We start from the raw sequence: 24,548 nt of genomic DNA, 5'->3' as shown, positions 1-24,548 counted from the left end.
ACGTCTAGGGGCATGTGCTGTGCTCACCCATGAGCAGGTGCCCAGGGAGCCCCACCTGCATGCCTGCCACCTCGGGGTGAGGACCTCTGCCATCCAGCTCACCCGAGTGTTGGCCAAACCTGGGTCCCAGGGTTGGGGGTCTGGGGTCTCAGCGTGGCAGAAGCCTCAGGAGAGAAAACAGGGCCCAAAGGCAGCGTGGGCAGGTGGGCCCCGTGCCCGGCTGGCCGGCAACCTCGGCCCAGGACCAAGCTGGACGACGCCCTGGCTCCGGTGAACTCTCAGCCACCGCGTGTAGGCCATGCTAACTGCACCCCCGGTTCTGGCCAGATCCCCAACAGGGCAGCCGGGTGCCACGGTGAGCGCTGCCACCTCACCTGCAGTTCCTGTCACAAGGCCCCAGCCTGCCTGTGGCTCTCCTCACCCGGCGTCTCGAGGACCTGATGGGGACAAGGAGGACTGTCGGGAGCGTTTCTGCTCAACGTCTGCATTTTCCTGCTGGCTGCCAGCCAGCCGCTCCCAGCCCCTGGTGCCCCCCACATCCTTGCTGCATGGCCACCCCACCTCCAAGCCAGTGGAGAAGTGCCCTCCCTGGGTGGGTGATGCCTGCCCTGGGCCGGTCTTTGACTGGATCGATGAAATCCGGTCTCTCTGGCCCGGGAACGTGGTGCCCTTTTCACCGCAGGGCCTGGGGTGAGAACAAGAGAAGTCCTGGGGCCACGGCTGGGCCAGCCGTCCCCACGGAATTCATGGTCTCTGCACAGGTAGGTGGGTCAGGGCCAGCTCAGCCTGGAGCTGGGGACAGACACTAACATGGCAGTGGACGCAGCGAGCACACCGTCCCACCTTTCGTAACCGTGCTGCTGCCTTTGTTTACCTGGGGAGGGGGATGCAGAGGGTCCGGGGCCTCCCCCCTCTCTCTGGTGGGCACGGGCGGAGGAGCTGTGCTGATGACAGGAGCCCACAGGGTAGGGGGGGGCTCCCATTCCAGCCTCCACTCACGGTGGGCAGGGTGCAGCCGTCTTGTCAAAACGTGCTTCCTCCGGGGCCTGTGGCTGTTGTAAGAGAGAGGCCTTCAGCCCCGACCAGTGCACCGGTCACACGTCCCTCTGCCCAAACCCGGGCAGAGCCGGCGCGCTGCCCTGACCTGTGTGTGCCACCAAGAGTTGGCCCGCCACCAGCCACTCACTGAAACCCAACCCTGAGGTCTAACCGAGGGCTCGTGGACTCGGGGAACAAGGCATGGTGGTTGTGTACCTCCTGCCCATTGGGGCGTTCTTCCAGGTCTGCAGAGAAGGAGCCTCTTAACAGGGTCCCCCTCCCCACAGGGTTCCCACAGGAGGGGCCGCCGGAGCACACCGAGCTGTGGTCGGCTGGCCCCATGCACAGGGCCCCCTGGGCCCCCTGTCAGCCGCGCCTTCCTGTCCAGGGCATCTCGCTCTCACACACCCACGTGCACACATACACCAGGCTCTCTCACACCCGCGCACGCATACCTTCCTCACACGCACGCGCACACACCTCGCTCACACACCTGTGCACGCGCCCTCACCTCGCTCTCACACATCGACGTGCATGCACACATCGCTCTCACACCTACTCGCACACACACCTCATGCTCGCATGCACACACACCTCACACTCGCGCGGGCACACATTACACGCACACACCTCTTTCACACTCATGCACACATACCTCACTCGCGCGAGCACACCTCGCTCTCATGCACACGTGCACGCACACACCTCGCTCACACGCTCGTGCTCTCACGCGTGCGTGCACACACCTCACACTCACCCATGCGCGCACACCTAGCTCTCACCCGTGTGTGCACACCTTGCTTCCACCCACAGGCACACACCTTGCTCTCACACACCCATGCACTCAAACACTTCGTGCACACACCTACGCGCGCTCACCTCGCTTTCACAAATGTGCGCACACCTCGTTCTCACACCTGCGTGCACACACCTCGCTCACGCCCATATGCGCACGCCCTCACACACCTACACGCACACGCTCACCGTGCACACACCTCGTTAACACACCTGTGCGTGCGCGCACACACCTCGCTCACACTCGCGTGAACACACACACCTGGCTCTCACATGCACACACCTTCCACTCGCGCGTGTACACGCCTCGCTCACTTGCGCATGCACACATCCTCACACACACAAGCACATACCTTTGGCGCATACACACACCTTGCTCACACTCGCGCACACACACCTCGCTCTCACTGCGTGCAGACCTCGCTCACAGTCGCGCGCATGCACGCCTTGCTAACACTTGCGAACATGCACATACCTCACTCACACTCACGTGTGCACACACCTCAGTGGTCACGCGCACACACAACTTGCTCACTCGCGCGCACACACACCTCGCGTGCGCGCACACCTTGCTCTCACACCACAGATGCGCACGAACCTTGCTCACCCACGCGTGCACACACCTTGCTCACACACCTGCGCGTACACACTTTGTTTACACACCCACGCGTGCACACCTTGCTCCCACAGAACCGTGCACACACACCTCGCTCTCAGACACCCGTGTGCACACACCTTGCTCACACCCACGTGCGCACACGCATGCGCACACACCTCGCTGTCACCCACATGCGCGCACACCTCGCTCACATGCGTGCACACACCTCACTCACACCTTCACACGCACACACCTTGCTCACCTGTGCGTGCATGTGCACACCTCGCTCTCACAACTTGTGTGCGCACACCTCACGCACACACAGACACCTCGCTCTCACACGCGTGCACACACACCTCACTCTCACAAGTCACGTGTGCACATACACCTCGTTCTCACACACGTGCATGCACACACACCTTGCTCTCACTCGCACGCATACATACCTCGCACTTGCACACACACCTCACTCGCACCCACACACACCTCTCACACACACCTTGCTCTCTCGCACGCACACACACCTCTCATACACTCGCATGCACGCACCTCACTCACACCATCACGCATGCACACATTTCGCTCATGAGCACATTTCGCTCTGTCGCTCACACACTCGCGCACACACACCTCGCTCCTACAGACGCACACACCACATCCAGGAAAAGCTCTGCTGTTTAGGAAAAGCTGAAATGTTTGGACTTGCTCTTGATGCTGCCTGTTTTGTTGATTGAGGTTGCTTGCTGACCACCAGGACATTTCCAATCTCAGATCATGGTGGCTTCACTCCAGTCAGGCCCTAACTGGCTTGTGGCAAATCCATGGTCAGGAAACACGGGCCTTTGAGCAAGGCTACCCCACAGTTCTGCTGCCCGCCTGCCCACCATGTCGCCCTCCACAGCCCTGCATCCCCTTGCTCCTCCATCGTCGACCCTCCACGTTCACAAGTGGACACAGGCGTTAGTTGCTGGGAGCTCCTGGGGAAAGATGTGGCAAGGCCTGCTGGGCCCCCCAGAGCTGCAGAAATCTGCTCAGAATACAGGTAGACACAGACGTCTGCAGGCCAGATGGGTGTGGATGTGGAACCAATGACACAGGCTCACACGTCTCCCAGCTGTGCCCACCAAGGGACCCAGAGACAGCAATGCCTGGCCCAGGCTGGGTTCCTAATGCAGCTTCCAGGCAGAGGGACCAGGGCTTCTCAGAGAAATGGCTGTGCCAAGGGCTGGAGCGGGTGGGGGGGGGGTGCAGGTGACCCCAGGGCACCTTTAGTGCCAGAGAGTAGGGAAACTCAGAAGGTGGTATGGACACGTCAACATAAATGACGGTGAAGGATCACCACCCCCTGAATGAAATAACCTACACATCCACACCGGCACAAGCAAGTGCGTGGGGAGGAGGGGCAGCTTCTCCTTACAGCGAAACACCAGCTCACAACTGCGGGAGGAGCAGCGGACCCGGACCTCAACCGTGCAGATGCCACAGACCACCCGCAGGAATCATCGAAGGACTCTGAAACTGCCAAATCGGGGGGGACAGGTCATCTCACAGCCTCGAACTACTCAGAGGGCACGTGCAGCTCTGCCAGAAGGACCCTGCCGACACCCTCACCCAGAGATCCAGGCGAGACCCCTGGGCCCCAGAAAGGACACGTGTCATCTCTGGGGTCTTCCTGCCAAACGTGTGCCCCAGAGCCACCGCGAGGAACGAGCTGCCAGTGAGCTGTGCTCTGGAGCGTCCTGAAACTCAGGTTAGGGGACTGGACGTGGGAGCCAAAGGCAGCGTGATAAAGAGGTATCATTTAGGCACCTGCAGGAGTCAGGCCCTCGGGGCAGGCCAGCGTCAGTCCTGAGTCCCCAGTCGTGACCCTGCGCCATCAGAGCCCTCCTGGTTGGGAGTGTCACGGGGGAGCATCAGGGCGCAGGGCTGCCCTCGGAGGGCCCGAATCACATGCATGTGAGGGGTGGAGCATGGGGGTGGAAACACGGGGAGTCGCGCGTCCAGGGCTTTTCTGTACTGTTCTAACTTCTGTAAGTCGGAAATCGAGTCCAAATGAGAAGTTAGCAGAAAAACACTTTCCCGGAGGGGACGGTGGCCCTTCCCCCTAGGCTGTCCTACCTGGAGCCACCTCCGCCCCTGAGCTGTGGGGGCCGGGGCCACCTTTTTTCGTCGCTTTCTCTCACTATCTCTCATCTGTTCCCGCTGCCCTGAGTGTCAGGTGGGAGGCTCTTCAGGGCACCCAGGCAAGTGCACTGCGACCAGTGTCCCTGTGGATTCAGCCGTCACCTCCCCGTGCCCACCGCACAGCAGGCGCTTCCTTGTGTCCACAGCAAATCCAGGGTCGGGCTGCAGCCGTGCCCGTGCCTGGGGCCGCAGGGCAGGTGGGAGGACAGATGGGGGGCCGTATGGGGGGACCCACGTGGCTGTGGGGGGGATGGTGCTGCAGTAGCAGCTGCAGGAGGGCACTTCCTTCTGCTGGGATCTAAACCGTCTATGACACTGAAGTCCATTTAACATTATCAGAAACATTGTTAGGTTTCAAAACTGGAACCATGCCGGCACAACCACTGTCAGCCACTTGTCTCCCTCTGACGTGGACGTCGCCACCCCACACAGCGGCCTTCGTGTCTGCGGGGTGTGCATGTGCTTGCGTGTACGTGTATCTGCGTGTGTGTGTGTGAGATTGCCTGTGCAGAGAACATAAGTCCCAGGAAGGAGAAGTGCATCTCAGGAGGCCTGTGCTCAGACTGTGCTCGGCAGCGTAAGGAGGAGCGAGGCCCTCGGCAGGCTCCCCCGCGTCTGCTTTCAGACCCCCAAGTTCCCAGGCCTGGGTGGTGGGGGGCACGGTGGCCGCACACCCTTCATGGAATCGCAGATCTCTCCGAAGACGGGAAGGCAGGTCTGTGAGGGCAGCTGCACAGGGAGACCACGCCCCTCACCCACAGCAGGCTGTCCACACCAGGGAACGTGCCCCAGCCCCACACGGCGTCAGCACAGTTGGCCCCTCTTGAGGGTAGTCGGCCGCGTGGCCTGCTTCTGGTCTCAGCTGCTGCTGGGTGGCTGAGGGAGGACAGGGCCCTGTGGTCAGAGGTGCAGGCCTGTCAGCTGGGCTCTAGGGCGGCCAGCATCACGGCTGAGTCAACACGTGGGCCTCCTGGGACATGCTGCACCCACCCACCCCACACTCATGTGCTGGCCGTTCCCAGGAACACACACGCGGGGCCAGGACCCCGCTCACCAGGCTCCCAGTGGAAGTCCGCCACGTGGGCATCGGCCTGAGTCGTGGGCTCCCTCAGAGCTACCCCCTTCCCACGTGCCCTGCCCCTTCACCCAGGGCTCTCCGGGCTCTGACCCCGCATGTGAGCTCCCACGTCACCAGGGCCATCAGGGGCCGCCTGAAGGGGGTGGGGGTCAGTATCAGAAGTACAGGAAACCAGGCAGGTAGAGAAGGCCGAGACACCATCGTCCCGTCTTGGTGACTCACCTCTTGGCATTGGGTGAGCTGCTGGAGGAAGGGCTGTGGCGCCAGCCTCCTTGTGCCTTTCCCGGTCAGGATGGCACCAGCCATGACCTTCCTGCAAAAGCCCCCCTTGCCCTCCTAGACCGGCCGGTGGGTACCGAGTGGGCAGGGCTGGAGTGGCAGGGTCCCCTGGGGGGCGGGTTCCCAGGCTCAGCTCACGGGCCTCCCTCTCTCCCGCAGACGCAGCCAGTGCCCAACCCCGCGGCCTACTTCCTGCACCGCTCTCCATGGTGGGTCCACCGCCTCGAGACGCTCGGCAACCACTTCCTGGAGCTCGTGGTGCCCTTCTTTGTCTTCCTCGGACGGCGGATGTGCATCCTCCACGGGGCCTTACAGATCCTGTTCCAGGTGAGCCCAAGGCCCACTCTACACGTGAGCATCCGCCTGTCGGTTCCCAAAACATACATGTTGGGATCTTCAGTTTCTGTGTTGTGTTTATTGTTTTTATCAAGGTCTAACCCACACCCTGTGAAATGCACCCCGGAGCACCCTTTCCAGATGAGAGGTGCCCGTGCTGCTCCACACACTGGGCTCTTCCTGCCTGCCCTGGACCCCAGTCCACGGGCGCAGAGGGTCCCTTGTGCTGGAGCTGCCTCGCTGGCATCTCAGCTGAGGTCGCCTGTGGTGTTCGCCTGTGTATCGGCTGCTCCCTCTTTCCCGAGCCGTCCCGTGTACGAGTATCCCGCTGCTGACTTACCTGCCCCTCTGTCGACGGACATCTGGGGTTTGCAGGTCTCACCGTGACGAGTAAACCTGCCGTCTTCCAAGGGGTCTGTCACAGGGCAGGGTGTGTGACTGCGGGCTGCCCCATTGTCCCCTCACCCTGCAGCGTGCCGGGGAGCTGCAGGCGGCACGTCCTCGCCAGCACCGCCGCTGCTGGTCGTCTTCGCTGGAGCCGTGCTGGGGATGAGGGGTGGTCTGCTTGTGGCTCATGGCGTTTCCCTGATGCAGACGAGGTCGCGTCGAGTCTGGCGGGAAGAGCCGACATCCCTACAGGGTCGTCTTCCTGTCCAGGACCAGGGATTTGCCACTCCAGCTGTTTAGGTCCCTTTAATCCCCCAGGGGACGTGTGACATCCACATAACGACGTTTCCATACACACTGGGGCAGCTTCGTTCCTAGGAACCTTCTTTCTGTTGTTGGTGCTGTACACGGAAGGTTTGAACTGAACTCCTTCCTCTCTGTCGCCTGAATGTGACTGTCCGTGCTCGTCGTTCCTCCGCACCTCTCAGTCCCAGCCGTGGCTGCGGGCCCAGAAGAGTCACGTGAAGAGTGGCGGCACCGCGTCATCTTGCGAGCTGTGCTTCTGTCTCTCTTCCTTCCCTGTCTGGGGGTCCGATTGCAGGTGCAGCAGGCACAGGCCTCCCCCGATTGCCAAGGAGATGCTTCCAGCATCCCAGGGCCTGGTGGGAGCCTGACTTAAGCTGTGGGTTGGCTTTTTGTGGCCGCCATGATCAAGATCTTTTTTATTTCTGGTTTACTAGGAAGTCAAGTTTTGTGTTGCTTGTTTTGGGTACCTTTAGTCATGAATGGATGTTGGACTTTAGCAAATGGTTTTTTCTCCACCAGTGGTGAGATCACAGTTTTTTCCTTTAATTTGTTAATGTGGTGAATTACACTAATTCTGCTAATGCTGTGCTGGTTTACACTCCTGGGATACACTCCACTCCCTCACACTGCGTGTCTTCATGTGTCGCTGCGAACCACTTGTACCATCTGGTTCTGGGTGGTCGTCAGGGGACGTGACCTGTCTGTGGCATTCTGTCCTCATGGCCATGCTGGCTCTGCTGTGTCAGGTTCTTAGTGTCACCTCAGAAAGCTCATCGAGGGCAGGCCTGTCCCTGAAGGCACTCACGGGACAGACGGTGGCTCCCGCATATGCCGCCGGGCGTCACAGGGCCTTTGTGACACGGATTCAACACCTTTCCCAGCTGTCAGACACGCAGGGTTGGCATTTCTTCTGGAGGCAATTTTATTTTATTTTTTATTTTTATTTTTTTTTATTTTTCCCCCAAAGCCCCAGTAGATGGTTGTATGTCATAGCTGCACATCCTTCTAGTTGCTGTATGTGGGACGCGGCCTCAGCATGGCCGGAGAAGCAGTTCATCAGTGCACGCCCGGGATCCGAACCCAGACCGCCAGCAGCGGAGCGCGCGCACTTAACTGCCAAGCCACGGGGCCGGCCCGGAGGCAATTTTAATAGCAAACATTTTCCTGGGAATTTGTCTGTTTCTTCTGTTTCCAAATTTATTGTCCAAACAGAAGTCGTGATGTCCTCTGATTTCGCAGAGTCTGGGTCTGTGTCCCGTCTCCGTGTGCCTCGCTTGAGTCATGGCACAGAGCAAGACCCTTCTTCAGACTGAGGCTCGCATCCCCCTCCCCACCGGTGCATCTCGGTTTATTTCCACATCCCTGTGTTTTCCTCTTGTCCATTTTAGCTTTCTGTTGAGATTTTTCTCATTCCATTATTTTCCCTCCCTTCGTGAGTAAGTTATACGCTCAGTCTCTTTCAAGGGAGTCCGTGCCTGGTTAGAACCGAGAGTCTGATTAACCCCCATCTCTGCGCCTTGACGGCCTGAAGGCTTCAACTCTTTTCCCCGCCTCTCCCCGCCTGCCCTCACCGCTCCAGTGTTTCAGCTCTAATTTGCTTTGTCTTTTGCTTAATAGACGTCTTTTCAGGACAGTTTTAGATTTACAGAGAAACTGAGCAGAGAGTGTGGCGTTCTCATTGCCCCCGCAATTTCCCGTCGTGACCGTCGCGCGTTAGTGCTATACGTTTGTTACAGCTAACCAGCCAGCGTCGATACTTTGTCACTCACTGAAGCCCAGAGTTGACATCTGGGCTCCGCCCTGCTGCTGTGGGTTCTGGGCTGTCCGGCATCCACCGTTAGAGTGTCATACAGAGAAGTCACTGCCCCAAACCCTGTGCTCTGCCTGTCCACCCCCTCCTCCCGAGCCCCTGACAGCCACTCATCTATTTACTATCTCCTCAATCCTGCCTTTTCCAGAACGTTGTATCCGGAATCCTGCAGGCCGGAGCCTCTTCAGACTGGCCTCTCTCACTCAGTCACATGGCCTGGAGGTTCTGCATGTCTTTCCGTGGCTTGAGAGCTCAGTCTCTTCCTTGTTGAGTGACATTCCATTGTCTGGATGCACCACAGTTTATCCATAAACAGTCCGGACTTGGCTGGGGGGCAGAGCAAGGTGACCCTTGCTCCTTTAGCCTCCAGTGGGGGACACCCCCAGGAGGCCAGGGGTGCCGTGCACCATGCCTGCCCTGTGCATACTTTGGCCTCGTGGCTCCATGGTCCGGAGCCGACGGGACGAGGCTCCAGGCTGAGGCCCGAGCATCCTTGCAAGTGTCCACCAGTATGGGCGCCGCCTCACGCTGGACCTCCCTTTGTCGTCCAAGGATACCTAGCCCGTGACTCCCGCCTTCCCCTCCTGATGGAGAACGTGGATCCGGTCTCCGAGGCGGCTCAGAGGACCCTTCCTGGCACACAGCCTTGGCAGGAATGCAGGTTTGCTGGGACCTCACGGTTACCACAGCGACCAAGAACCGCATGGAACTGTGGGGTATTAGCCAGCCGCTGCTTCGGCTGCTTTTACAGGCCAAGGACCAGTGGGATCTTCTCGGGCCATAAATTTGACTGGGCCTACAGGGACCCAGGGCTGCGCTGACTGGTTTCTGCCTCCTGTGTTCTCTGAAATAATCCAAAGCCCAGCTCTAACATGCTCGAATGAAAAGCAAATGGTCATATCACTTGAAAAGATAACTGAAGGAAGACTGAGCTACTAATGCAGGTGGGAAGGGTTCAGCTACTTGCAAATCGGATTTAGGAAGATATTTGTGTTGACCATTGAACCAGCGACCTCGAAATGCCCTTGCTTGTTGACAGTGCGCTTGGCACAAGTCTCAAGGCGAGGCAGGACAAGGACCAGCTACCTGGACCCAGCCCGGCAGCAGGTCAGAATCCTAGCCCGGGAACCGCGCCTCCACTGCAGGGGGGCCGCCCAGAGGTGGGGCTCGGGGCTCAGGCGTAGACAGCTCCCAGCAGCCTCGGGCCACACAGCTGGGTCTCAGCCCAGCTTCAGGGTCTGCTGACCGGACAGACAGTGGTGGATGATGCTGGATGGCGGTGGTGCAGGAGCACTTCGCAGGAGAGGGCCAGAGCTGGACCTCGAAGGGCGTTGCCACCAACCTGTGGCTCTGGACATTATTCTGGAAGGCTGGCCCACACACTCGCCCTCCATTCCCTGAAGGCCCTGGTCCAACTGTGTCCCTGGCATTGTCCTCCCCAGCCCCACACTGTGCCCAGGACAAGGCAGGAGAACTCCAGGGCTGTGGCTCTTCTCCGAGGCCTGGTCTGATGCCCCATTAGGGGCCGGGCCTCAGCTGCTAGTGCGGAGAGGACGGATGGCCGGCTGGCCCAGCTGTGATGTGTCTGGCCCCCTTGCAGGCAGTGTGGGGGCTGCAGGGCGCAGTCTCTCAGCGGGCCTGCAGCACTGGGCCAGCGTGATGGTCAGTTGGGGAGCAGCGCCATGCCAGGGGCACCATGGGTTCATGTGATGCCCTGATGGGGCTGCGCTCCTGCCTCTGGGCCCTTGACCCCGAGGGGTGTCTCTAGTTGTTTGCTTCCATTCATTCCTTCGGGAGAGGATGTGAGCGTGCTCACCTCCCACGCTCGGTTTACACAGCTGTTCCAGGGGGTTCTGCAAGGCCACGGGTCCATTGTCTACTTGGAGAGGCGCACGTGAGAAGCGATGGGAGAGCTATACCACCACAGCCTCGGACCCCCACTCTCACACCAAGGAGAGACCCTGGAGGGGGCAGTGATTGCTTCCCCCGTGGGGCTGGGTGGGGCGCCCCATCCTAGGTGGGAGTGGGCCTTCGTCAGTGTGTGGCTCCTGGTCGGAGCAGATTTGTCTTAGATCCCAGACCAGACTCTCCTTCTCCACCTCCCACACATCCTGCTCTTTCTAATCTCCGTGACTTTGGCCAGAGGCCTGGGGACAGCTCACAGTGGGACCATCTCCACGGCTGCAAATGCAGAAAGCTACCTCCACCAGCCGCTGAGCGGCCCACCCGGAGCTGGGGTCACAGGATAACTGCCTGGGGCTCCTGGCCCCAGAAGGTGCCTACGAGCACGTGTGCGTCTTCTGCTAGGCTTGCGAGCTGCGAGCCCGGCAGGGGGTTCCAGAAACCCATCCCCTTCCTTTGTGGGTGAGGTCGCTGTTGCCTCATCCCGGAACATCTGCAGCAGCGTCTCCCAGGCCCGAGATTCCTCCCACACAGCTCATCCACCTGCCCAGTCTCAGGGCCCCCTCCGCCCGCACCGTGCACTGTGGGCACGTTGAAGCTCACTGGCCGGTGTAAACATGGATGGACGGGGTGATGGAGTCATTTCCCTCTGAGGAGACACTGCAGCGATGCTGAGAAAGAACAAAGAAGATAGGATCTCCTCAGCGCACGGGGGCCACGCGCTCACCGCCACATTCCATCTTCCTTATTAGGATATAGCCATCCAGCTGGATGGGGAGCTGGAGGGAACGGCCTGACAAGGGCTCCCAGCACAGCCCCTGACATCCCCGTGGCCACACTTCCAAGTCCTCAGAGCTCCGGATGCTTTAGTAGAACCAGTGTTTTGTCCCCAAACTGCGCTGTTGAACCCTAGTTCTGGGTCAGGCCCCGCTGGGCTGACGTTGGAGTGACCCAGGGGTCTGTGGAAATGCGTGCGTGCCAGGGCCCCACCTGGACCCACTGAGGTGGGACCCGCAGGAGGGTCGGGCGTTGCTCAGAAGGCGTGTAGGGCCTCATGGCCAGTGGGCGGCTTTTCGGCGAGCGCTCCCGAGTTCTCACCCGGATAACACTGTCAGGCCTTGAGAATCCTGTCGTGCCAGAACATTCTGGATGGTGGGCGTGTGGACCAAGCATCAGGGGCCTCAGCCCTCCCGCTCCACAGGCCCCCCCCACCATTTAATTCAGAGCCATGCAGCCTCTTCCTGCCGTGTTGGGGGGTCAGGACTGCCAGGCCACCGTGTCTGGGAGGACCTCCCCTCACCTCCACGGTTTCCAGCCACCAGGGCCTGCAGGACACAGTCTCACGGCACCCCACCCTCGGCTCCAGAGTGGTCACTCCAAGCCAGCGGCCAGGGGGACAGCACCAAGGGCAGGTTGGCCGGACATGGACCTGCAGCAGAGGAGGCTTGGCGGGGGCTGGTGCTCCTGCAGCTGGTCAGAGAAACGACCCTCGCTGGGCCGGCCCCACGCAGCTCCTGCACCCAAGTCTGCAGCGGAGCTGAAGGTCCCCAGGCAGAGGGCTCAGGCCGGACTGACACGACCTCCTCAGGAAGCAGGACCCAGGTCACCGGGCACAGGAAGCGGCTTGACTCCCGGGCGCCTCAGCCCCGGGCTGTGCCGTGTGTCCTGCTCGTAGGCCCCAGGCCTGCATCTCCCGCGGTGTCGGGCCTCTCTCTGGTTCAGGGGGCTGGCTGTTTTTCCAATTCTCTTTTTCACAGGCTGGAGAAGTCCCCTCTCAGGAAAGCGTGGAGCCACTGAGTTGACTTCGCAGCAACAGCGAGCTCTGCACAGGTCCCAGCCCTGCTGTGCTGAGCAGGTCCCTCCCCTGGGGTCTTCCTCGGCCCCCCAGACCCTTTCCACCAGCCCCTGGAGTCTCCAGTGCACCGAGGGCCCTGGTTGGGTGGGATTGTGGACCACGGGGTGGCCTGAGCCATCTGTCCCTCCAGAGTCTCTGCAGCGTCATCAGCTCAGGGGCTCTGGTGCTGGCTAAGGGCCGAGCGTCAGTACCACTGGGGGGTGGCCCTCACGTGTCCGGAGTGGCCAGTGGAGCCTTCACCGGCGCCAAGAGTGCCCCCCATGGCACTTTTTCTTGTTTTAAATGGAAAATAACTATGATTTGGAAAAGAAGAAGGGGAAGAAAAGGACCCATCCTGTGCCCCCTGATGACCACACGAGTGTGTGCCCAGCTGTGGTCACAGCCTCCACGTTCCCTGGGGACGTTTTCACTCTTGTCCTCTCTGCAACCCTTGTCAACAACTGCAACCGTGACACGTGGTTATTTTATTTAAACAGTCCATTATCTTTTGAAGAAATTTAGAAGACTTTACGAGTGTTCACCATTAACCTCCACGTTTACCGTCTCCGACACCCTTGGCGCAGACCCGGGTCTCCACGGGAGTCCTGTCCTTCTGCCAGGACGGGCTCCTCTTGCTTCTTCACGTTGCTCAGAGGAGGTGGCTGCTGACCGTCCTTCCTTCGACCGTCGTCCTCTGAGGATTCTTCCGCAGCTCTGGTTTCCTAGCTGCTGGGATTTTTCTTTTGCGCAAATGCCGTCCGTCATCTCTGCCTTACGGTGTCTCTGCTGTGGATTTGGGTCGTCCTCGTCCCCGCCTGTCACGTGACTCTCCCTCCGGCTGCTTTCAGGGTTTCCTCGCACACTGGTTTTCAGCAGTTGGGTTTGGCTGCTGTGGTGGGGTTTTCTGTGCGTTAATCCTGCTGGGATTTCTCCGGCGTCTCTGATCTGTGCATGTGAAGTTTCCATCCCGTTAGCAGGATTTGGACATCGTTTCTTTTTGTTGTTTCTGCCACCCTCCCCTTTCTGGAAGCTAAGTCTCACATACAGACCAATGTGTGTCCCACAGGTCGCCGAGGGCGTGTTGAGCTTTGCTTCTATCTGTGCTTCAGTTAGAAAGGGGTGTGTGTGTGTGTGTGTGTGTGTGTGTGTGTGTGTGCGCGTGCGTGCGTGTGCGCGCGCGCTGTCCTTGTCTGGTTTTGGTATCAGGGTAATGTGGGCCTCAAAAATGAGTTAGGAAGCTTCCCCTCCTCTTCAATTTTTTGGAAGAGTTTGAGAAGGATAGGTATTAAGTCTTCTTTGAATGTTTGGTAGAACACACCAGGGAAGCCGTCTGGTCCTGGACTTTTGTTTTTTGGGAGGTTTTTGATTAGTGTTTCGATCTCTTTACTTGTGATTGGTCTGTTCAGATTCTCTGTTTCTGCTTGATTCAGTTTTGGAAGGTTGTATAAGTCTAAGAATTTATCCGTTTCTTCTAGATTATCCAATGGGTTAGCATATAGCTTTTCATAGTATAATTTTATAATCCTTTGTATTTCTGAGGTGTCTGTTGTAATTTCTCCTCCTTCATTTCTGATTTTATTTGAGCCTTCTCTCTTTTTTTCTTGGTGAGTCTAGCTAAAGGTTTGTCAATTTTGTTTATCTTTTCAAAGAACCAGCTCTTAGTTTCATTGATTGTTCCTATTGTTTTTTTAGTCTCTGTTTCATTCATTTCCACTCTGATTTTCATTACTTCCTTCCTTCTACTGATTTGGGGCTTTTTTTTTTCTTTTTTCTAGTTCCTTTATGTGTACTGTTAGATTGTTTGAGATTTTTCTTGTTTCTTGAGGTAGGCCTGTATTGCTATAAACTTCCTTCTTAGTACCACTTTTGCTGCATCCCATAAGTTTTGGTATATCATAGTTTCATTTTCATTTGCACAACATGGATGGACCTTGAGGGTATTATGCTAAAAGAAATAAGTCAGACAGAGAAAGTCAATTACTGTATGATCTCGCTTATAAGTGGAAGATAAAAACAACAGCAGCAGCAGCAAACAAACATATAGACACAGAGATTAGAATGGTTTTTACCAGAGAGGAAGGGGGAGGGGAGGTGACAAAAGGGGTGATGGGGCACATGTGTACGGTGACGGATGGTAGTTAGTCTTTCGGTGGTAAACATGATGTACACAGAAATCGAAATATAATGAGGTACACCTGAGATTTATATTATGTTATACACCAATGTGACCTCAGTAAATAAATAAAAGAGCCAATGGGCAATGATTTAATCAATCGTGCCTATGTAGTGAAGCCTCCAGAAAGCCCCAAAGGGCAGAGTTCAGAGAGCTTCCGGAGGGTGAACACGTAGAGATTTGGGGAGTAGTGCTCAGAGAGCATGGACACTCCTCACCCCTTCCCACACACACAAAAAGTTTCCATTGTTCTGTTCACCCTTCCCTGACTTTTTCCTCCTACTTGTCAATTTTGTCCAAAGCCCATCCAGTAAATTTTCCATTCCATAAGTTACCTTTAAGCTCTCAAATTACCATTTGGCTCTTCTTCATATTTCTCTTAGTTATGACCATGTTTTCTTTTAAATCCTTTAATTTGTTGACAAGAGCTGTTCTTACATTCTTATCTACCAGCTTCAGATCATCTCCTGTTTCTGACTCTGCTCCTATTGGCCTGTTTCCTCCTGGCTCACCCGCGTGTCTGTTCCCTCTGGATCAGATGCAGGCCGCTGTGGTGTGTGACGTTGGACTCTCTCCTAACAAGCGTTAATGTACTTGCACATCGGCCTCATCATCTTGACAGTTGATTTCAGACCCTCTGGCAGGTCTAGGACAGCCTTGCACAGGCTCGCACAGGACTGGGCCTTGCCAGGGCCTCTGCTGCCAGCCTGGCTCCCACTGGGTCTCTCCACACAGGCTTGACAGCCCCCAAGAGTCCCCCAGCCCACGTTACCTCCGTGACTGCTCAGCCTCGAGTCCTGCTCTCTCCCTGGCCTTGTGGAGGCGTCCGTGCCGGTGGCTCAGTGGGTGGGGCTTTGTGGGCCCCTGTGGGTTCCTGCAGCTCTGTCAGTGCACTGCCCTCTCGGCGCCTGTGTGGTGAGTGCCAGCCTCCCCAGCCGCCCCAACTTCAAGCTCTGCCCTCCGAGGGCTCCCTCCCTGTGCCGGGTCTGCTCAGCACCTGCAGACAGAGAGCTGAGGCTGCACAGGCCTGGTGTTCCCTTCTTTTGGAGTCAGTCCTGCCGGACTCACAGCCACGTGCGGGCGCTTCCTCTGCTGTGCTCACCATGCAGTCGTCGGCTCAGCAGAGGAGGTTCCAGCCCCACTTCCTCACTCCTGAGAGGCCTTAGGCAGAAGTCACTGTGGAGTTTTAACCTTGAAATCCCAGTCATGCCTGGACGGCGAAGTCAGAGTGTTCTTGGGCCACCGAGCGATGAGGCAGGGTGGCCGTGGCCATGGGCCCCCAGGGGCCAGCCCTGCTCCCCGGGTGGAGGCCCGGAGGTGGTGACATGCTGGCTGTCGCTCCCTCTGCGCACAGTGCTGGACCCCGCGTTCTTCTCTGACAGGCTGTGCTCAGCGCCCCAGAGGGAGCGCACACCTGGGGTGTGACGGCAGGTGCGTCAGGGAAGCAGCAGCGGGAGGAGGCGGTGAGGGCGCTTGGGGTGGGGCTGTCTCTGGGGCTCTCCTCTCGTCCTTATCCCCGGTGGTGGGCGTTTAAAAGGGGCTGTGGGGAGCGGCCGCTGGGCCACGTGTCAGGTCAGTTCTTCATTGGCAGCCAGACCCAGTGGCTGTGTCCTGATCGTCCTTTTCCCAACGTTCCCACTGCTGCTGAGAGACTGTGTGACCACAGATCTGTCCTCTCATCCTGACGGCCCCGCCTAGCTGTTGGGGAGGGGTACATGGGCAACCATCCAGCTGGAGCCCTCTGTGTCCGCACCCGGAACCCCATCCACGAGGACTTAGAAGAGCAGCTGAGGGCCCTTCCCTCGGAGCTCACGAACTCTGCCCCGCGGCCTCGTGCGCCCATTTCCAGACAGAGGCTTGGCCGGCACCTCTGGGACCTCCTTTCCCTCATTTCTCTTTTCTTTGTTTTTTTCTTATTTTTTTCAGTTTTCATTCTAAATGTTTACACTGTTTTTACTTCTAATTCATCCTTGGAAACGAGAAACCACCAGAATAGGTATGGGCCTGTGTCTCGCTCTGGCGGTCATCCTGGGCCCTTGTCCTCGGAGGCTCTTCCTGGAACATTGATCGTGAGGCTGTCAACTCTGCTGGATCTGTGTCATTTCCCTCAGGAGTTCTCTCATTTCTGCACTACATCTGGAAGGACTCTCAAGCGATCTTCTAAATCACTAATTCAAATTTCAGCAACATCTATCCTGCTTTCCACCTGTTATAACTCTTTTAACACTGTGCGTGTTACACACAAGGGTCATTTCCTGATCGGGTCCTCTCAGGTCAGCCACGTTCTGGCCAGGGTCTCTCTGGGCTGCTCTCCCTGCGCTGGGCCTTCTGGGGGCAGAGGAGGCTGTCAGTGGCCAGAAGGTAGGCCTGTGCCTGCACGGAGCGGGCAGCCTGGTGGCCTGGCTTCCCCTGGGGAGATTGGCCCCACAGGACCACCAGGCTGCCCACTCCGTTTTGTGGTGGGGATGTCCATGATATGAGCGTTGTCCATGGTATGAGCATTGGTGGAGCGAGTGTATGGCCCAGACAGATCCCTCAGGGGTGGGGGCGTGCAGATGGCTTCTCCCAGAGCCCGGTCTCTGCAGGGGACACAGCCTCACAGGCCGAGAGGGCCATTCAGGTGGACAGTGGTGAGCAGAGGGCAGCTGGCCAGCGCCCATCAGCCATCTGTGGGTCTGAGTGTCCTGGCTCTGAGGGGCAGGTACGACTGGCCCAGCAGCCCGCGAGCCGGCACAGGAGGAGAGCCTCCTGGCTAGGCCAGAGGGCAGCCTCTGGAACATGCCTCCCTGAGGGCTGTGGGGACGAGGGCGGGAGCTGGTCACCCCCTCCATCCTGCCCTGGCTGTATCTTCACGGGAACCCGGGGTCGGATGTGCAGGTATTTTCCAGTGGGAGGGCTGCAGGGCGCCAGGGTCTCCTCAGCGGTGACCTGGGGCGGCCACAGGCACTGGAGCATGCTCTTGTCACCCCCAGGGCCCCAGACAGCTGCACCAAGATGGCCAGCCCTCCAGAGCGGTCTGTCCTTGTTCTTGGTCGCCACCTCCTTGCGGCCTCAGCTGCCGTACAGCTGAGCCTCAAAGAGAAAGGGGCTCCAGACGCAGCAGAGCAGCCACCCCCAAGGAAGCTGGCGAGACGTGACAAGCACTTATCAAGGGGTGTCAGAGCCACCAGGTGGCCGAGATCCCAGAGGGGGGCACAGAGAGGGAGCCGAGCGCCCGCGACGCTTCCCCTCGGTCACTTGCTGCTGCAGCTGGGAGTGCCTGAGGGGCAGGCGGAGAAATCAGAGGTCAGAGCCCACAAGGAGAAGGGACGGCAAGAGGACCCGCTCCAGTCCATCCTGGTCGAGCTCGGCCCAGGCCCACCACAAGGGGAGCGCAGGGCCCGGGCGTCCCACCACAACCCCCCAAAGGGCTCAGCCCCCAGCCCCGTGCCCTCCCCTCTGCACCACCCCAGCTGCCGGTACCGCAGTCCCAGCGGCAGACCAGGTGCCCGTTCCCAGGGCCCCAGGCCCAGTGGACTTCAGGGGGAAGCCCACGCCCCCAAGAAGCTCCAGCGGCTCGGAACCAGAGGCCTGGGGACTGACAGCCGAGAGGAGCTGGCGGGAGAGAGACTGCCGGGCGGGTGTGGGCTGGGCCGTTGCTGGCACAGCGGTTTGTTAACATCGTAGACAGTGAAGAATAAGAAATAGTTATTTTTGGGCTCAGAATCAGGAAAACTAGTTTTCCAAATTAATCCAGGGAGAGCCATGAATCCGCGACATCTCATGTCACACGTCGTAAAACTCTGTCGTACTCCACAGAACTGACACGCCCCTTGGCAGCCCGGCCCTCATCGGGCCGGCGTCTGTGACCTCGCATTCCTCCCCATCACCGGGATCAAGGCCCGGCTTTAGTTAAAATTCAGGAATTTAGGGCTGAGGTGTCACCTGTGTTTTGCTCAGCTGAGGCGGGTCCGCTCACCGAGACCTGGGGCTGGGCCACACAGAGATGCCGCATCCCTGCCCACTGTCCGAGAGGACATGCCGGGGAGTGCCGCTGGCCCAGGAGCCAAGAGGTGGGGCCCCCCGTCCATGTGTCTGTCATCGAGACTCCCCATGTGCTCTGACCGTCTGCCCACCAGCCCTTGGGCTGTGAGGCCGCAGCATCCTCCTCATGTTCATCTGCACGACAGCACAACTGGTCGTCTGCTCTCGGGGCAGACCTCCTGTCGGGTCCCGCACCGTGGCCAGCTCTGCATGTCCGGTGACGATTGCTCGCTAAGGTCTTATTTCTTCTAGAAATGTGTCCGTCTGGGGAGGTGTGCAGATATACTTACACGTTGAACTTCATGAAGTTCTCTTTATTCCCCCGTCTCTGTGGCGATTTTCCCGTTTTCCTGGTGGACTGTTTACGTGTCGTTTCCTCTCATTCTCAAAGTCTCTCCTGAAGTGTCCATCTGGCCGCTATTCTCAGGTGCCCAGCTACCGGCTGGAATCACTGTCCCCCGTCTCCCTCCGGCTGACCCTCGGCTCCTGCTGTCCTGTTTCCTCTTTCCTGAGGCAGCTCTTGTCCCCATAAACACCTGAACTGTGCCTGCCGTGGCCCCGCGTGACCGCGCCCCAGGTCACCCCAGACCTCCTGACCCTTCCCGCCGCCCCGCGCTCTCGAGAGTCTTACCTCCCCCTCGTCTGAAAGGCGCAGCTGCTCTTTCCAGGACCCCTGCTCCTCGGCTGCTGGCCAGCAGCCCGAGTCCCTTGTGCGGTGACCCTTGTGGGAAACACCCTATGGGTCACCTACTTAGCACCAAGTCCCTAGCAGTGAGCCCAGCAGGTCTGGGACGTGGGGCAGGCCCCAGCCTCTCTCATCATGGTTTTGGGATTTTTCCCGCATGCCGGTTTGTCAAGAGGCATGTTTGGGTTTCCTGGACCCTGCATCGTCCAGGCTCACCCCAGCCCCTGCACTGGAACCAGCTGGGGCCATTCAAGGCCTCTGAGGAGGGGCAGTGACTGGCCTCGTGGGCAGGCGCCCCGCAGACAGCCCTGGGCTAGCCCCATCCTTGTGGCCGCTATCAAAGTTCAGGAAGATGGGCTCCATATACTCAACGTCCAAGGGAAGGTGGGCTGCACAGACCACCAAGGACCACCACACCCGTCCCCACAGATGCCCAGGCCCAAGGGGCGGCCTTGGGTGTGGTCACTTGGGTGTGGAGGACAGGGCGGCAGGCAGACAGACAGATGCATGACAGACAGCTTCCCCCAACCCTAATCCAGGAGAGCGGTGGGAGCCTGTCCACCCCCCACGTGACTCGGGCACGGTCCTCAACATCCAGGGGCCAGAGGTCCCCAGGCGCCCCATCTTCTAGTGGCAGAGCCCCTCCCCGTGCAGGCACCCGCCGCAGGGTCTGTCCATGAGGCTGCCCTGGGCCTACACTGATTAACAGTCACCACGGCAATTGCCACAAACACAAAATGGCATCAGACAACACATTTCTCATCTCACGGTTCTGTGGGTCAGAAATCTGGGCAGCCTTGGCTGCGGCCTCCAAGTGGGGACTCAGGCTGGAAATGACGTGTGGGCAGGCTAGGTCCTCACCAGAGGCTCTGGGAAGAATCTGCCTCCGAGATCATTTAGGGTGAGGATGTCCTTGGGGCTGGTCTGAGAGAGGCTGGGCCTGCAGCCTGGGAGGGGCATGGGGCCTGGACCACATGCATCAGCATGAGCATCCCGCGTGTGCTCCTGGGAAGGGACAGGACACCTTGGCCCGGTGCCTCTGGGTGTGGAATCTGGGCGTCGCTGCCAAGTTGCTCAGTCCTCCTGGAGCAAGTGAAATGCGGGCAGCTGGAGGGGGTCAGGCTGCCACCGCACAAGTGCCCCGAGCCACGGTGTCCTGGGCAGGGTCTGCCACAAGCAGCGGTCCTTGGTTCTCTTGCTGCCTGTCCCCTCCAGGTGGTCCTCATCATCAGCGGGAACCTGAGCTTCCTGAACTGGCTGACCATCGTGCCCAGCATCGCCTGCTTCGATGACGCCACCTTGGGGTTCCTGTTTCGCTCTGGGCCTCGTGGCCTCAAGGACCGAGTCCTGAAGATGCAGAAGGAGGAAGCCCAAGGGGCCCGGCCCACGCTGAGATACGGTGGGTGGATACCTGAAGGCGGGACGTGGCTCGGGCAACCCAGCCAGTCTCCCTGTCCTGTCGACACTGGTGTTGACAGCACCCAGCTCTCCTCCTGCCAGCCCGGCAGCGCTCAGAGACAGGACAGCATCTCGCACTGAGCGTGACTCAGTCCCATCTGCTCCATGCGGACCTCACGTCCTGGTCCCTGGGAACTGAGGCATGGTGACCTCAGGACGCTGCTCCATCCCCAGGACCTGGACAGCTGGCCCATGGAGGTGCTGGCACATCCTTAGCAAGAGATAGCCAGGCCCACCTTAAGAGGGCAGTTGTCGTGCCTCAGTTTCCACAGCAGCCTTGGCTTGGGGAGAGGGGGTTGCGGGCAGGCGCCCCTTCCCAGACTCCGGACAGGGATCCAGCAGCCCCCCCTTGGCTTCCTTGAATCTGGGGGGCCGGCCCAGGCGCCTGCCTGTGGTCGAGGGCCAGGCCTGGGGGCTCACCCCCTGCCTCTCCCCCTCCGGCTAGGCTGCATGGTGCGGCAGGTGGTCAACCTCGCGCTGGGCATCCTGGTCGCCTGGCTCAGCGTCCCTGTGGTCCTCAACTTGCTGAGCCCCACGCAGGTCATGAACAGCTCCTTCAACCCCCTCAGAATCGTCAACACATACGGGGCCTTTGGAAGGTAACGCGCCGAGGGTTCTCACCTCACCCCGTCCACCCTGCGGCCATGCGGGTCCCAAGACCTCTGAGAGAGACTGGGCTTGACCAGCCAGGCGGGCGATTTCCATTCAGGGTGGGGTCACAAGGTCTGCTCTCTGTCCCCTGGGGCCACCATGACCCTGTCCGGGAGGCGTGCAGTATGAGGGGAGGCCGGCCCCCCCCGCTCCTCCTCCACCTGCAGCTGCAGCCCCCAACCTCGCCCTGGTCTGCTGGGGCCGGAGGGGACTGGGGTGGACAGGAGCAGTGTCTGCCCTGACTCAGTCTCTCTGGCAGCATCACCAAGGAGCGCACGGAGGTCATCCTGCAGGGCACGGCCAGCCCCAACGCTAGCGCAACGGACGCTGTGTGGGAGGAGTACGAGTTCAAGTGCAAGCCGGGCGCCCTGAGGAGGCGGCCGTGCCTCATCTCCCCCTACCACCACCGCCTTGACTGGCTCATGTGGTTCGCCGCCTTCCAGGTAGGCCCTCCCTTCCCCTCGGCCGCGTCCCAGGTGTTCTCAGTGGGCAGTGGACGGCAGGCTTCGGTCACTCCGGTGTCCTTGAGGCTGCAGTGGCCTCGTGGGAACACCCGGGCCCTGGAAACGCCCACCGGGGGGCTGGTGGGGAGACAGGTGGGGGTGAGGTGAGACCCCACGGAGGTGACATCGGAGCCCACAGCACACGCAGGCTGCGGGCACCTATACAGCCCGCCGACCTGCCTCACAGGGCCCCCGCGGCCTCGCTGACGCGGGAGATCAGGCTGAGGCACCGGTGTTGAGCGTCGACTGCGGAGAATCTTCCTGGGTTCCCCACATGCCAGCCGAGACCCAGGGCCTGGATCCAAGGCTGGGCAGTGGCGTGTGGCGACCTTCCAGGTTCCCGCCCGAGGCCAGACTCCCTTAGGGTCTTTCCCTGTGCGTCCACCACGCACACGGGCTCCGCCCTCTGGACAGCAGTGGTTACCACAGGCAGGTGTGCCCATGTTGCTCAGACCCTGGCTGCATCCCAGGGGCCTCTCGCAGATACCCTCACGCAAGCATCTCTGGGTGCCAAGGGCTGGGGTGCCACAGCCAGCTTCTCAAGGCACTGGCACCAGAGATGACAAGACAGGTGTGGCTGTCACCTGGGCAGCCAGCATCACAGAGCGTTTCCTTGAGCCAGAGTGAGCCTGGGGGCTCCTCTTCCTCCCACTGGCCGTGCAGGACTGTCACTGTCCCATCTTGCCCATATGGACAGTCTCAGGAAGGCCTTGTCACTCACCCAAGAGCCCAGGGCAGGCAGGTGACAAAGCTGAGGGGAGAGCTGGGACAGCCAGGCCCAGCGCCTGCTCTATCCGAGTCACCCGAGGACAGGACAGCACAGCTGGGGGTGCCCAGGCAAGCCAGTGAGCAGGGCCGGGGGCCCGCCACCCAGTCCACAGGTGTCTGGCCAACAAGCAAGAAGGGGAAGCAGCGGCCCCTCTGGAGAGGAACCTGAACCAAGGAAATGGGGGTGGGCCCAGGGCAGCCCACCATCCAGGGAGGCCAGCCTCAACCACACTGCAGTCAGCTGCACCCAGGCTGACAGACTGATGGCTGGAGTGGCCGGGCAGGGCTGTCGGGAGGGAGGGAGCAGAGGGCACCCTGAGGGCCCTTGCGGGCCTTGTCCAGAGGGCTCTCCGAGTGCCCGGCTGTCTCCGTGCCCTGAGCCGCAGCCTGAGTGCCCATCCTCTGGTCACCCCCAGACCTACGAGCACAACGAGTGGGTCATCCACCTGGCAGGCAAGCTTCTGGCCAACGACGCCCAGGCCCTGGCCCTGCTGGCCCTCAACCCTTTTGCAGGCAGGGCCCCCCCCAGGTAAGACTCCCCTCACAGACAGGACCTCACCACCTTGGCCTTAGCTGCCTCCCAGGGCTTCCCCCGCAGAGGCAGGAGCCAGCCCCACGCCCTTTCAACAGCTCCACGCACGTGCTGAGGGGACACAGGGGAGGGGTCTTCTAGGGAAGGGATGGGGACCTGGGGGGTGCTCTGGACACCTTCCGGTGAGCCTTCCTTGGTCACGGCGCGGTCCCTGCAGCATCTTCTCTTCTGGAGCCATGCCTGCCCCCGCCATCATCTGGTCAGGCGCCTGGGTGTGATGGGGACCCCATGTGGGCCCTTCTGGCTTGCCCTGGGCAGCCTCTCCCTCTGAGGGGGCCCTGGCCCCTCTGAGAAGCCCCAGCTCCAGGCAGAGACGGGCTGCCCTGGGGGGGCTGGAGGCTGACGGCGCCCTCCCTCGCAGGTGGGTCCGGGGCGAGCACTACCGCTACAAGTTCAGCCAGCCCTGGGGCAGGCACGCCACCGACGGCAAGTGGTGGATCCGGAGGAGGCTCGGCCCCTACTTCCCCCCTCTCAGCCTCCGCGACCTGAAGGACTACTTTAGGTCCCGGGAGTGGCCGTACCCAGAACCAGAATAGAGGTGGCCCAGGCCTGTGCCCAAGGAATAAAGCAGGAGGCCGCGCCGGCTGCTCTGAGTGAGGTTTCCGTACCCAGTGCCGCCGCCCTGTGCCTACATGACCAGGAAAGCAAACCCGGTGAGGAGGGGGGCGTGCGGGGAGCCGCCGGGGTTTCCTAGTCGATTAGAGACCCCAGGCGGGGTGGGAGGGCCACTGGGGTCCCCAGTGTGATCAAGTTCGTGCACCTACACACCCCACTCCGGACTGGCCTGGGCCCTGCTTTCCCCCTCAGTGACCAACGTGCAGAGCGTGGACAGAAGCCCTTTGTCCTTCCTGGGGTGGGCCGCCCCTGCCCCTCCTTCGTGACCACATCCCCCCAGTCTCATGCGTGGGGACTCCTGCTCCCTGACCCGCAGAGGGGAGGGGGGGCTGGGCGCTGGGGTGGTGGGGATCCCCATGGCCACGATTCTGAGGCCCGGCTGTCACAAGTTAAGGTAGAGTCATTGTTTTTTGCTTGGCGGTCTTCCGGGGCCCTGCTGCCATGAGAACTGGGTGCGGCCCAGAGCCTTCACTGCACGCATCAGCGGTGAGGGAGGAGAATGCCCCCGAGGGGTGGTGCCCTGCTGGACAACA

At 59.9% G+C, this 24,548-nt stretch overlaps 1 protein-coding gene across 2 annotated transcripts in view; it reads left to right on the top strand.

Annotated features, from left to right (window-relative positions):
- The window catches only part of LOC101399153 (lipase maturation factor 1), a 53,869-nt gene extending 29,878 nt beyond the window's left edge, over positions 1 to 23,991 (top strand). For both annotated transcript variants that reach the window (XM_004438219.3, XM_087449330.1), the window contains exons 3-8: positions 6,132 to 6,299; positions 20,644 to 20,827; positions 21,332 to 21,485; positions 21,797 to 21,980; positions 23,225 to 23,337; positions 23,762 to 23,991. In XM_004438219.3, coding sequence (XP_004438276.2) covers positions 6,132 to 6,299; positions 20,644 to 20,827; positions 21,332 to 21,485; positions 21,797 to 21,980; positions 23,225 to 23,337; positions 23,762 to 23,936 — 978 coding nt within the window. In that variant the 3' untranslated portion in view covers positions 23,937 to 23,991. The remainder of the gene's footprint in view (positions 1 to 6,131; positions 6,300 to 20,643; positions 20,828 to 21,331; positions 21,486 to 21,796; positions 21,981 to 23,224; positions 23,338 to 23,761) is intronic.
- The last annotated feature ends 557 nt before the right edge of the window (positions 23,992 to 24,548 follow it).

The sequence above is a fragment of the Ceratotherium simum genome, chromosome 26 (genome assembly GCF_057802395.1).
Source record: "Ceratotherium simum simum isolate JZ-2026a chromosome 26, ASM5780239v1, whole genome shotgun sequence".
Taxonomy (NCBI): domain Eukaryota; kingdom Metazoa; phylum Chordata; class Mammalia; order Perissodactyla; family Rhinocerotidae; genus Ceratotherium; species Ceratotherium simum.
Note: the sequence above shows the minus strand (reverse complement) of the source record. Positions and strands in the feature narration are given on the sequence as shown.